Source organism: Mus caroli, chromosome 1 (assembly GCF_900094665.2).
Source record: "Mus caroli chromosome 1, CAROLI_EIJ_v1.1, whole genome shotgun sequence".
NCBI classification, from domain to species: Eukaryota; Metazoa; Chordata; class Mammalia; order Rodentia; family Muridae; genus Mus; species Mus caroli.
Window position 1 is genome coordinate 148,893,621 of NC_034570.1, and position 13,055 is coordinate 148,906,675.

The following is a 13,055-nucleotide window of genomic DNA, read 5'->3' on the forward strand; positions in this document are numbered from 1 at the left end:
GGTCATTGTTGTAATTGGAAGATGCTAGAATAATTAAATATGACATCACATTCTTCTCTATATAACAATGAGCATACAAGACTCTTGGGCAGATGGGGCTATCTTATCAGTACTTCCCATTTTGTTTCCTACGAACAAACATGTATCAAAGCTACGGAATGAGCTATTTAGTATTTCTGTGGTTATTTGCTCTGAATAAAAATGGGTTTGCCGTACTTACACATTGTAAGTGAACATGAAGCATGTAGAAAGAGAAATGGTTCTCTACGTAATATGCTACAAATTGACCTCCCACTGCTGTGAGGGGTGACTGACCTGAGACGTATGCTTTTGTCTAGTATGTGTAGGTTGTCGAAGTGAGGAATGGAGGGGGCCAATATATTTGTATCTTTGTCAATCTCCTTAAAGAGTGAGCCCAGACCATAAGACCTGTAACACAGGAGAGCTTCCTGATGTCCACAGGAGCACTGGCAACACTGTGCCCCTCTTGGTGGCTTTTACCACTAAAAATGCAGCTTCTTTGTGAGCAAAAACTTTCCAATCCTCTGATGCGATAAAGGGATATTCTGGTGCCAGGGCCCTTGCTGACTCTCTAAGAGAGTTCTGTTCCATTTTCATTTAATGTTTTCCTACCCTCCTTCTCTCTGTGTGTCACACACACACACACACACAAACACATACACAAACACACATACACAAACACACACACACTTGGGCATGCAATAATACATACATGCACACACATATGTGCATATATATGTATATGTGCATATATATATGTGTATATATATATGTATATATATATATATATATATATATATATATANTATATATATATATATATATATATGAACACATACTCCCATGCGAGCATACACACAAACACACACACACACATACTTGGGTACATACATACATACATACATTCATATATATATTCACATACTTACATGCACATACATACATACACACACTCACATGCACATACATATGCACACACACATACATATGTGAACATACACTCTCCTGTACATATATACATATGCACACACACACACACACACAAGGACCCCCCCACACACAGACAAGAACACCCACTCTCATATGGCACTGTGCATCCTCTTACCAGACAACAACAATAATAAACATTTAGGTGAACCAAGGAACTATGTCTCTTTTTCATCTTCCCACTAAAAAAGGTCTTCAAAATGTATTAAACCAAGTAAAACTTTACTCATAGGTTCATGTGACTGGAGTAGGTTGACAAGAAAAACAATCACAAAATAAATATTTTTTGTTTTGTTGTTTTTTTTTTTTTAAAAAAAGAACATTTCCATATATGTTGTCTCTCTAACTTGACAAAACTGCTTCCTTGAACAGACAGGTGCTGTGGGAAGAGGGCTCCGGATGAACTGTGAGGGGCTCTTGGAACAAGTCAAAACTCTGAAACTGGGGAGGCCAAGGAAGTGAGGGAGCTGGCAGGAGGAAGAAGTGGGCGGGCGAGTGAGCAAGGAGGCTGTGGCCTGCCCTTATCATGGGCTCCTCTGCCTAGCACTGCACACACTTCCTAAGGACACCAAGAGCGGTAGACCCAAGGCCTCCAGGGTGCAGGGAGGCACTGTACAAAAAGTAAGAAGCCGTGCTGGGAGTCACGGAACAACGACATTTTAAGAAATCTGGTTAAAAAGAATACAAAAGTGACTCCACAGAGGGGAGGTCCCCGCCCCTCCCACTTCTGTCCCCTCTTGCTACCCTCCATGACAAGAATCACTTTGAAGCATTTTTCTTCAGTCATTTCTTTCCTGATTTAGCCAGCTTTTATCTCTTCCTTAGCTCTTCTTCAACTGCATTCATTTTAGAGAGCACCGACTTTACAGATTCGAGGCTGCTGGGCTGTGGCCTCCCTGTGAGTGTGTGTGGTAGGGCGTTGTATGCACGTGTGCATGTGTGCAGTGGCTGTTTCATTGTCTTTCGCCTGCTTCAGTCCAAGCCTTGAGCTCCCATCTCCCGGGTGCTAAAAGTCTCTTGGAAGCACTCTGGTGGCACTGAGGTGAGGGCTTGGATTATCTTTGTACCCTGAATGTATGGTTCAACTCTCTGACCAGCACTGGGGTAGTTCCCCCATTAGCTACAGAGTTTGCCCGTCTCATACTCCACAGGATTTGGCAGCTTGGAATTAAAAGCTCTCAGGGAGGACTGGATCCTGCCCACCTCATTGTTGGCCAGCTTGAGCCTATGCCGGAGCAAGCAAGAGAAAAGGTCGAGCCGGACTTTGCCAGGGGGAGAGAGTTGGTTTACCCGGTCTCTAAGCTCAATGAGTTGTAAGAGTGCAGAGTCCTGGGAACCTTGAGTATACGGGTAGTCCAGCTGGAGAATTAAATCTCGGATAGCATCTGGGTCAAAGGGCAGGCTGTAGCCAAAGACCTGCAAGGTGTTGATTTTCATGTAGCCCAAATTCTTGGAGGGATCAGTCATCTCCAGGGGCTCATAGTAGATTGTCTCGTTGGAGCTGTCATCCAGGGACTTGATTCGGCTCCGTAGGTAAACATGGACTGTCTCAAAAAAAGTCTTCCACCTGTTCCCCAAAGTAATAGTCCAGTTTTGGCACTGGGCAGCTGCGTCCACATTAGTCCTTTCCCAGTCTGGGAAGTTGCCCTCGTTAACAGGCATGAACCAGCTCTCTGAGTGGCTGCCCCCAAAGGGGTTCACGTAGATGGCCATGACCGGCTCCAAGGTGCTGTTCTTAGTGAGGCAGATCTGCAAGGACAAGGCCAACATCACGTGCACCAGCCCAGGCTTGTACTTGTTGCTCTTCAAGGTCAGGAGCATCCGCTTCCTCCAGGAAGGGTCAAACCAGCTGCCCAGGCGCATGTCATTGCTGATAAAGATGGAGTGTACCTCGATGCGGCTATCTCGCTTCTGCAGCAGGTACTTTAGCTCAAGGTCCTGCAGGTCTGTCTCCAGCCCAAGGAAGTTCTCCAGGGACTCAGCTACCTCTGGCCGACACAGTCCCTGGGCTAGCACATAACCAGGGTTACAACTCCCACAGCGCGTGCTATTGTCTGAAGCACAGTGGGCACATGCAGGCCCTTCCCCCAAGGCACATGGGATGGGGCCCTGGCAGGAAGATTGGTCATAGGGGCAGGTGCAGCTGTGGCTCTGTTCCAGGAACGTCCCAGGGAAGGTGCTTTCTCCACAGTAGAGAAGGGACTGGATTCGGTTCCACCAGAAAGACAAGGATCTTGAAAGGATAAAATAAAGAAACAAGAGTCAGAGGAAGATGCATACCACACGACTGTTTTCCCCAGGAGTGCTCACCACTGTCCTCCCCAGGAGTGCTCACCACTGTCCTCCCCAGGAATGCTCACCACTGTCCTCCCCAGGAGTGCTCACCAATGTCTTACCCAAGAGTGCTCACCACTGTCTTCCCCAGGAGTGGTCACCACTATCTTCCCCAAGAGTGCTCACCACTGTCCTCCCCAGGAGTGCTCACCACTGTCCTCCCCAGGAGTGCTCACCACTGACCTCCCCAAGAGTGCTCACCACTGTCCTCCCCAGAAGTGCTCACCACTGTTTTCCCCAAGAGTGCTCACCACTGTCCTCCCCAGAAGTGCTCACCACTGTCTTCCCCAAGAGTGCTCACCACTGTCCTCCCTAGGAGTGCTCACCAGTATCCTCCCCAGGAGTGCTCACCAGTATCCTCCCCAAGAGTGCTTGCCACTGTCCTCCCCAGGAGTGCTCACCACTGTCCTCTCTAGGAGTGCTCACAACTGTCCTCCCTAGGAGTGCTCACCACTGTCCTCCCTAAGAGTGCTCACCACTGTCCTCCCCAGGAGTGCTCACCACTGTCCTCTCTAGGAGTGCTCACAACTGTCCTACCTAGGAGTGCTCACCACTGTCCTCTCTAGGAGTGCTCACAACTGTCCTCCCTAGGAGTGCTCACCAGTATCCTCCCCAAGAGTGCTCACCACTGACCTCCCCAGGAATGCTCACCACTGTCCTCCCTTACAGTGCATACCTCGTCCTCCCTAAGAGTGTTGGGGCAGTGACTAATAGGTAGGGTATGAGGGAGAGGTTGAGAAAAAGAACAAAGCCACAAGACCTCTAAGTGATGGAGACCCTATTGCTCTACTTTGGACCAACTGAGTTAAGTCTGGAGCACTGCATGGTGGATCAGCCGGAAATATTTGTCAATAGATGTGTCCTGCATGCCCAATTTCATTCAGGTCATCTTGTCATTCCCCCCTTTTCAAAACTGGAGGCTTTTCAATGTCATGTATCAAATCTAGCTTCTTAGGTTTCCCTATAGCATGGCTCTTCAGACATTTCATACTCTTGCCAAGTTCATGCTCACCTTAAAGTCGTTCCTAAATAGGCTGTTCCCAGTGTCTCTATCAAAGGACAACTCCAGTCAATGTCTCATCACTATGTTCTTGTTTAATCCATGGCAACTGTCTGTATATAAAACTACTATTGGTTTATTGGGCATTTTATTTATAGCTGGCTTCTTGGAAGTACAGTGAGGACAGGGACCCTGTGAGGTCTACTAACACACTCTCAGAGAGCAAGCTTATGTCCTGCACATGATGGGCATTTAGAAATTAGTTGCTGAAAGAGATATTAGCCATCTCAATAACCCCTGGTGGCCTGACTTATGGATAACACTGCTACCTCCCTCCTTTCCTGTGTCATAGTTAGAACGGCATGTGAGAGGAGCTTTACTTGCCAGAGTATATCCATCCCAGGGATGCCTATCTGTTCTTGTACAAGCTGTTCAAGACTCCCTTCTCTTAGGAAGTTTTTCTCTCCAGCCTTTGCCTCTTCAGAACTTTCCTTTTTAATACCTTTGCTACTTATTTTTTTTAAATTATGTCCTGTGTCTGCCCCCATTAATTTTACTCAGGGTTTTTAAAATTTTTTATGTATTTACATGTTTGCTAAATCTTTCCTTGTCAATGGTGTCCTCTGTAGCTAAATAGCAGGGCATGGACTAGATGAGTAATACATTTTTAATGAACGCACATATGAATGAGTAAATAAATAAATGGATCCTATCATAGCCTACTCCCAGCCTATGGGAAGAGTCTGAATCTCAGCTTCCTTCCCTCCCATGACTCAGGCAAGTGTGAGTCACTTGTTTGAAACAATCTAACATGTCTACTCTCATCATCTGCACTTGATCTGTGAGCTTGAACTCAACTCTTTTCCTCACTAGAAGACTTGGAAAAGAACAAGTGAGAATTGGGGTTATTAGACTAGTATTCAAATCGACTACAGTTTATACACAAGTGACACAAGGCTCCTTTAACTTCATACACAACTGAGGATTGGAAGTGACAAATAGGGGAGCCGAGTCTGCAGGTCCAGAATGACTGAATGGGTCACCACATTCTGTTCTTCCACGTTGACCACAGCATCTTTCCTGGCCTCAGCAGCTACAGCCAGGAGTTGCTGGGCGCAGGCTTCCAGCCTGCGTGCTCACCTCTCCTTAGGCAGGCGGAAGCGAGGCTGCCGATGACAGCGCTTGCAGAGATTGAAGAGGCGGCGGACGATCCGGTGCATCTTCTTTAACAGGACTTTCAAGCTGGCTCCCAGCTGCTGATAACGGTGCTGGAGGTTAGAGTCCATGGTCCAGTACTGGGAGATGGCTGTGGAGTTCAGGAACCGGTCACTGGGAAGCCTCTTCAGCAGGGTCTGGAATTCTTCTGTGGGCAAAAGGAGAGGGTCTGAGCAGGGCGAAGCTATATAGTCCTGGGAACACAGATTGTTGGTTTCTCAGTCCCAGAGGCCCCTCAGAGCCACTGCATAAGAAAGTGGGCTCATTCACATCCACTAAGTTTTAAAATTACATATGGCTTTATTAAAAATTAATTAGCATACCATGAAATATAGCTTCAGGATGCTATTTTTGAATGTATTCATTTTTATTCAGATGTTTATTCATATGTTTACTCATTTATTCAAATGTTTATTCATATGTTCTGTGTCTTTGCTACATGTGTGCAGTGACTCACAGAGACCATAAGGAGGGGTCAGGTCTCCTGAAGCAGTAATTACAGGTGGTTGTAAACAACCCAACATGGTTGCAAGCAACCAGTCTCAAGTCATCTGAAAGAACCTTTCATGCTCTTAACTACTGAGCCATCTCTCCAGCCCCAGCTTCAGAGGTTATTAATCCAGTAAGTCTTTGATTTTCAAAACAGGTCTCTTGTCACTCTTCCAATGGCTAGAAATCCTAGTTTTAGTGATAGCCTTGGGATGTATCTATTTTTCTTTTATTTCTCCAGATAACTCACCCATGTAACTATCTCTTCTCTTATATAATATATCCCTGATATTACAATGCTCCTTCCCACTTCTCCCAGTTCATCCCTCCCCCCCCCCCCTTTCTGTCTCTCTTAGGCCAAGTCTCTCTGGTGAAAGAGGTAAACAGGCTCAATGATAGGCAAATATTGGCACAGAGAGGTACTGTACCCAGCTAAGAAATATTAGAAACATTTGGTCCCTGAGCCTTTCCCTCCACAGGCCGGTTCTCTGATTCTCTAAGATCCTCTGGCTCTCTCAGGCTCATGATCACATAGGCACTCTTCTCTGAAGCTAGTAGAGAAGAGACTTGATGTCTGCCTCCAGCCTCTCAGTTTAAGTTCTTCTGAGATTCCTCAGCACAGTATGCTTTCTGAACTCAGGCTCGGGGCTCACTTCTTTGCTTTACCTTGGGACCTGCCAGCACCTGACCCACCTGGCAGAGGTCATTTATTCCCCTCTAGTCCCTCACAGTGGTGAAAGCTGAAGGGTTGTAAAACAGAGCCTACTACTCCTAGCTCAAAGCATGGGCCAGGGTCTCAAACTTGACTTTTTTTTTTTTTTTTTTGTAATGGCTTCTGGTACTGACCTCCTGCTGTCACTCTGTTTTAAAGACGAGGATGTTCTAGCACTGAAGAGCTATGTGGTTAAGCCAAAGCAGGACAGTTGGTCAGTAATAGGACAGGAAGCAAATCTAACCTTTCAGACTCCAGGTCTTAAGCTGACACTGATAATCAGTTATGGCAGCAACAAGCAACAGATGATTTCCACTGGGTATCAACTAGAACCATTCTGTATATACCTCATATATTCAGCAACTATTTATCATGTGCAAGCATTGTGCTAGACACCATGCAATCAGTAGCCAGCAGAACTGACAAATCCTATACTTTCAATGATATTTATCTTAATTTATTAAGTTATCACACACTTCTAAGTTAGGTACTGTAATTATTTGCAAAAAAAAAAAAAACAAACCAAAAAAAAAACAAATCACACCACTTAAGACCCTTGGTGACCATAATAATCTTTCCTCCCTTAGAAGCTCACCAAAATAGTATGTTGAAATCCAGGTCAGACTCCTCATTTTCTAGCTCTGTACCTCACAGCATCTACTCTTTGTGATGGGAAAATTCTGAGCTAGTAGCCTGCTTACCGGACTCTTCAAACTGCCTGTTGTGAGTGGCCCAGGAGTCTTGGATCTGCAGCAAGCTGTCTTCCATAGCCTGAATGTCAGCATCAGGACAGTTGCATTCCGGGAACGTAGGGCTGCACTTGCACCAGCAGTCATTCTCCCTGCAGACCAGCTCACCCTCGGAGCTGCATGTGATGTAGCTGAGTGCTGCAGCCACAAACCGCTCACGCAGGTGTTCAGGGAGCAGCACCTGCAGGCCTGGGGAAGAGAGGAACGAGGAGTCACTGAGCAGAACAGGTGTGTGTGTGTGTGTGTGTGTGTGTGTGTGTGTGTGTGTGTGTCGGGGGCTGGGTGGGTGGAAGAATGACTCTGTCTTCTCACACCCCAAGGCTGTAGGAATCCAAACGGGTTTTGCTGACTGGGCCTGAGGATGGTCACCCCAGGGTCTGATCTTGCTGAGCTGGTTGGAAGAGAGGGCCTTCCTAGCCCCTGTGACAGATGGGGGAGGATCTGAATATGCAGATGAGAAACATCAAAGCCTCAGGCTTAGCCTTACTCTTCACATCAGCCAAATTGAGAGTATGTCTTTCCTAAGAACTGGCTTCCTGGCTACACATCAGTTCTTCTTGGAGAAAAATAGGAAGACGGCTCAGATAAAATAAGTTTAAAGCCCTTATGGGGTCAAATTTGAGATTTGCTGAGCTTGCTCTGCCTCCACCAGCCATCCTGCTTAGAGTTTCATGAAACTTGGCAGTAGGCATGCTCAGACATTACTAAATGCTAACCATTCTGAGCCTCCCAGTCCAGCCTAGATAACTGAAGATGTTGTTCTGGTTGTGAGATGGGGATAGGCACGGCAGGCAAATTGGTAGTAGCTCTCAGCGTCTTCCCACTGTAAAGGGTGCTGCTGTTGTTTTATTTTGTTCCCTCAAAAAAGCTGAGTTCACATTCCTTACATGGCTGATGATGAATTAAAAACCCCTGATCTTCCTGTCTCTCCTCTACTAAGTTCTGGGGTTACCAGTGTTTGTCACCATGTCCAACTTCATATTGATGTTTGTTGTTCTTGTTTTAAATGAGGAAATAAAAGTCAACTGACCACAGTGACCAACTCAAGTCCTAACACTGCTGTCTATCACTGCCTGTTTCACAAGGTGACACTGCTTACGTGGGAATGGTTGCCTATCACAGTATGACTTAACTCTTAAGATATGAATGCAGGACAGAAGCCTATGCCTCAAGATTCATCTGGCCATTCGGCCTGCATAGGTTGGGATGACTTCCTCTTCAAGATGGCCTCTACTGGTCTTGGATAGAATGTAGCAAACTACTCCAAGCTTCAGATTTCTCATGAGAAGTATATCAGTTTACAAGTAGAATATACCCCAGGATGGCTTCAAGCCACAGGTAAGGTGGCTGTTGGATGCATTTACAGGAAACTCTTTCCATAGGGATATTATTAGACCTTGTACCAGAGAAATGCTGAGTAGAAGGACCCCTGAATATAAGGAGCCCCTTTCCTGAAATGTTGGCTGCAGCTTTATTTTTACATCCTTGACTTTGTCCTTGGCAGGGAATCAAAGAGCTCACAGTGTGTGTCCCAGCCTCAGCAGACCTCACACTATAACTTAAAGTTGTCAACAGCCGTGGAGGTTTTCTGTTCTCACATGAAGTCCGCCTCCTACTTGGAACTGCTATGAAATTTCCCTTTCTGGATTCTGTGCCCGCCATGGCACTTGACAGTGCCCCTTCAACACGGATACCCAATCCACATGCTTGCTTTCAACACTTACCCTCCTCACGTAGTCTCCCTCCATGTCCCTACAGCCTCCCTCCTCCTCACCAGAACATTTCCCATTGCTATAAAGTTGGTGCCCTGAGCAATGTCTGAAGGCGTGATGGGCTATAAAATTAAACAGCATAAAGCATTCCAAATGAACCACCAGGCATTCTGAACCTTGCTCACTGCTAATTTCCAGACACACATCCAACTCTTACAGGAACATAGGAGAAGAGAGATATTAGTTACCTTGGGATCTCTAAATAAGTCTTTTACTCCCTTTATTGTATGTTTGTTGATTCCTAAAGCAATGTTGGTGGCATCTGGCTCAGACTGCTTGAAATTTGTAATCGTAGATCCTGGGTTGAGGGCTATTGATTTTGTAATGCTGGGATAGTAATATCTTAAACAGAGGCCAATTCAGTTAGCCCTTCCTTATGAAAAATGAACTTCCCCTAGTGAATCAGTTTGCATAGTTCTTCTCTAAAGCACTTGAGGAACAAAGCTGGGTTGGGTATTTCCACTTGTTCCTCAGTCTTTGAACCTACAACAGTGGGCTTTTTTTTTTCTTTCTTTGCTCTATTCTGTCTCCAGTCCAAATGTTCCTGCTCATTTCTTCCAAATCCCACTCCTGGCTTTGAAGTTCTCATGGAAGACCATAGACAGGGAAATGGAAAGCAAGAGCCACTTTCTTGCTGTGATTATAGATCAGTAGTCCCAGTGTCTGTAGATCTCCTCTCTGAGCTGGAGTTAGTGAGACCACAATCACAGGTGTTAAGGCCATTTGTTCCTAAGTGTGACTTTGGTCACAAAAGCAATCACCAAACTAATTCCAGGCTTATAAGGTCTTGTGTCTGATCCCTATGGGATAATGTTACAGATTTTGAAAAGGAACACACTGGAAGGGTGTAGATGCCAAGTGGATGGAGCAATCAGTCACTAGTATGGGGCAGACCCTTACAGGGTTTTCCCCAGAACTGATGGAAAGTTGCTACATGCTGGTCCTAGGATTTGTGGTGATTCTTGGCTTAGGAAGGACTTAACTGAGGCAGGTAAGCATAGACTTAGTAATCCAGGATCTAGTTGTTTAGAGCTATGTAAACACTTCTATTGCAAATACAATTGGCAGCCTAGAGCTTTGACCTGCATGTGCTATGTGTGTGCGTGCCCACACAGACACACACAGAGACACACACACACACACAGACACACACACTACTCCAAACAATGCATCTAGCGACTGTTAGCAACCTAGCACTCCCACCTTCAAGGAACTGCTCATGCGCTCTGCTCTGAACAACAGAGTATACTTTTCTTCCTCTCTATAGCCCATCAAAGTTACAGTCTATTCACTTGTACTCTGCTTGCACCCAGGTCTGAAGCAGGGGAATCAATGTGGCCTAGATTGCTTTTGAGCACATAGGCCATAAGATAAAACTGTGTCCCCACGTGATCTGTTTGAAAGACTCTGTTATACACCACCCTATACCTATGCCTAGTTGGATGTGCATGTGGTTAAACTCACACATTATGGGATAGAACATTAACAGTACAAAATATGGTCATGGGATTTAATCTGTGTATCTAAGTAGAGAGTCATCCTTGCCCCTAATAACCAGTTCCTCCTCCTCTTGGACTCCATAAAAGGAAGGCCGAGGCAGTCATCTGGGCCCTTGAGTACCTTCATTCCTGAAGCCTGCTGTCAATTCTGACAGTTGATTTCTGATCTGTACCACTGATTTGCTTTGAATAAAGTTCCTTTGCTCATTTAGCAAATCCATTTGATCCTTATTTCAATACTCTCAAGCGGAGGCCAAGAGCCTGGACACAGCCATCCCAGACCCTGACCCCTGATAACATATACAAATGAGAAAACAAGATCTTTCCTTTCTCAAGGATCCGGAATTCCCAGTAGGCCTGAGCCGTGTGAAACCACCCTGCATCTGCTTACCCAGTAACTGCACCTTGTTCTCCGGACTCTGAACCAGGACAGAGCTGACTGAGTCCAGGTTGTCATAGTTGCTGCAGCCCAGTGGACCAGTCCTGGTCTCTGTGACCTAGAGAAGAAGGGACAAGGTATGAACTCAAAAAAACAAGAGGAAGATTTCTCTCTGCTCTTGGCTTGTAGCCATCTACTTGGAGACTCTGTGTCCTGACCCTGACCTAAGGAACTGCATTTGCATATCATAGGAATCTGAAATGACTTTGTCTCTTCATCCTGAGTCAGTGAACATCTATTCTGTGTGGTTGGTGGCACAGTTGCATGTGGTTGAGAGCCTTTTAAAGGGAAGCAAATGTATAGCCAGGAAGTTGAACATGGAGTAAAACTTTAAAGTCGATATCTCCCTTGTCCCTCATCTAGATGGAAGCAAAGGGACAGATGTGGACCCTGGTAGCCTGTGAGTGAGCTAGTTATATCCACTTAATGTAGTGCTCACAGGTTTTAGAGATCCTGAAGATGAAAAGCACTAGAGAAATACAAGTTATGAGTATTATTATTAGCATTAAACATTTAAGTTCCACCTCAGCACCAAGATGTCCTTAGAGAAAATCAGCCATGGGCTTACTACATATTTTAATAAGAATATTAAATATACATAAGCTCTTATAGCCACGTAATATTCCAAACACCGTATTTTAAAATATTATAAAGTTGGCCCATCAGTTTTCCTTGATGTTTAAAGTATAAGATGAAAAATAGGGAGCTTTAAATTCACTGAAATAATTATGTAATAAGAATGATGGGAACCGGAGGCCCTTTCTTCTCGGGAGCTCCAAAGTCTTTGCCAACAATCAATCAACCAATCAAGAAGTATTTATTGAACAGCCCCTGTTCAATTCCACCCAATTCATCAAACATTCATAGGGCGCCTTTCTGAAGCCCTTCCGAGGGTCTACCTGGTACTGCTGACCCCCTCTTGTAGCTCCAGGCACCTGTGCTTTGTAGCCGGCACGTGAGCGGCAGTTTTACATCCTTTCCTGAGAGTACTTGATTCGTGCCTGATTCCCACACTGTAGACTCCACAGACATAAGTTCATATTTATTTTTGCCCGCCGTGAGTGATGTCAGTAGCAGCTAGTGAGGTGTCTGGTATATCCTAAGTAAGCAGTGAACCTGAGAATGTATGAGTAATGTATTTTAGTCTTTTCAGGGAGGAAGGCACAATGATATATAAGCTATGAAATGAGTCATTCAAGAAAGGCAGGTAGATTACAAATGACTGACAGAAGGAGTTGTGACCAAAGATGAGTCACATGAAGCATGTCCCTAGGCCGAGGGAAAACAAATAGAGCAGAGAAAACAAAACACCACTGAAGCAAGTCTTAAGATAAGTAGGAAGAAGCTGGTGGTGATGGCACATGCCTTTAATCCCAGCATTGGGAAACTAAAGGCAAACAGATGGATCTCTGGGCTGGAGGCCAGCCTGGTCTACAGAGAAAGTTCCAGGACAGCTAGGGCTACACAGAGGACTAAAACACTGAACCAACCAACTAAATAAAAGTGTGTGTGTGTGTGTGTGTGTGTGTGTGTGTGTGTGTGTGTGTGTGTGCAGGCAGTAGACAGAAGAGGAGTTATGGTAAATATGTCATAAGGAGAAAATTTTAAAAAGAAAGACATCAGGATCTTCAGCACAGAATCCAAACTACATAGGTACATGCCTGTCTCCCTATGGAACCCAAAATGCAGAAGACATCGCAGAGGGAATCCTGTTTACCTAGGTTTAGAAATTGCATGGAGAATAAAGTTGTCAAGTGGAAGATCGAATGATACCACAGACACTGGGAAAGGAGTCAGAACTGGTCCCTGAGCTTCCATCAGCTGCTTCAGCAACTCAC

The 13,055-nt window shown here is 45.3% G+C and overlaps 1 protein-coding gene across 1 annotated transcript in view; it reads right to left on the reverse strand.

Annotated features, from left to right (window-relative positions):
- Nucleotides 1–1,211: 1,211 nt before the first annotated feature.
- Brinp2 (BMP/retinoic acid inducible neural specific 2) overlaps nt 1,212–13,055 on the reverse strand; it is a 103,409-nt gene continuing 91,565 nt past the window's right edge. Inside the window, exons 5-8 of the mRNA XM_021166491.1 lie at nt 11,170–11,275; nt 7,460–7,696; nt 5,483–5,705; nt 1,212–3,241 (exon numbers count right to left, since the gene is read on the reverse strand). Coding sequence (XP_021022150.1) covers nt 2,125–3,241; nt 5,483–5,705; nt 7,460–7,696; nt 11,170–11,275 — 1,683 coding nt within the window. The 3' untranslated portion in view covers nt 1,212–2,124. The remainder of the gene's footprint in view (nt 3,242–5,482; nt 5,706–7,459; nt 7,697–11,169; nt 11,276–13,055) is intronic.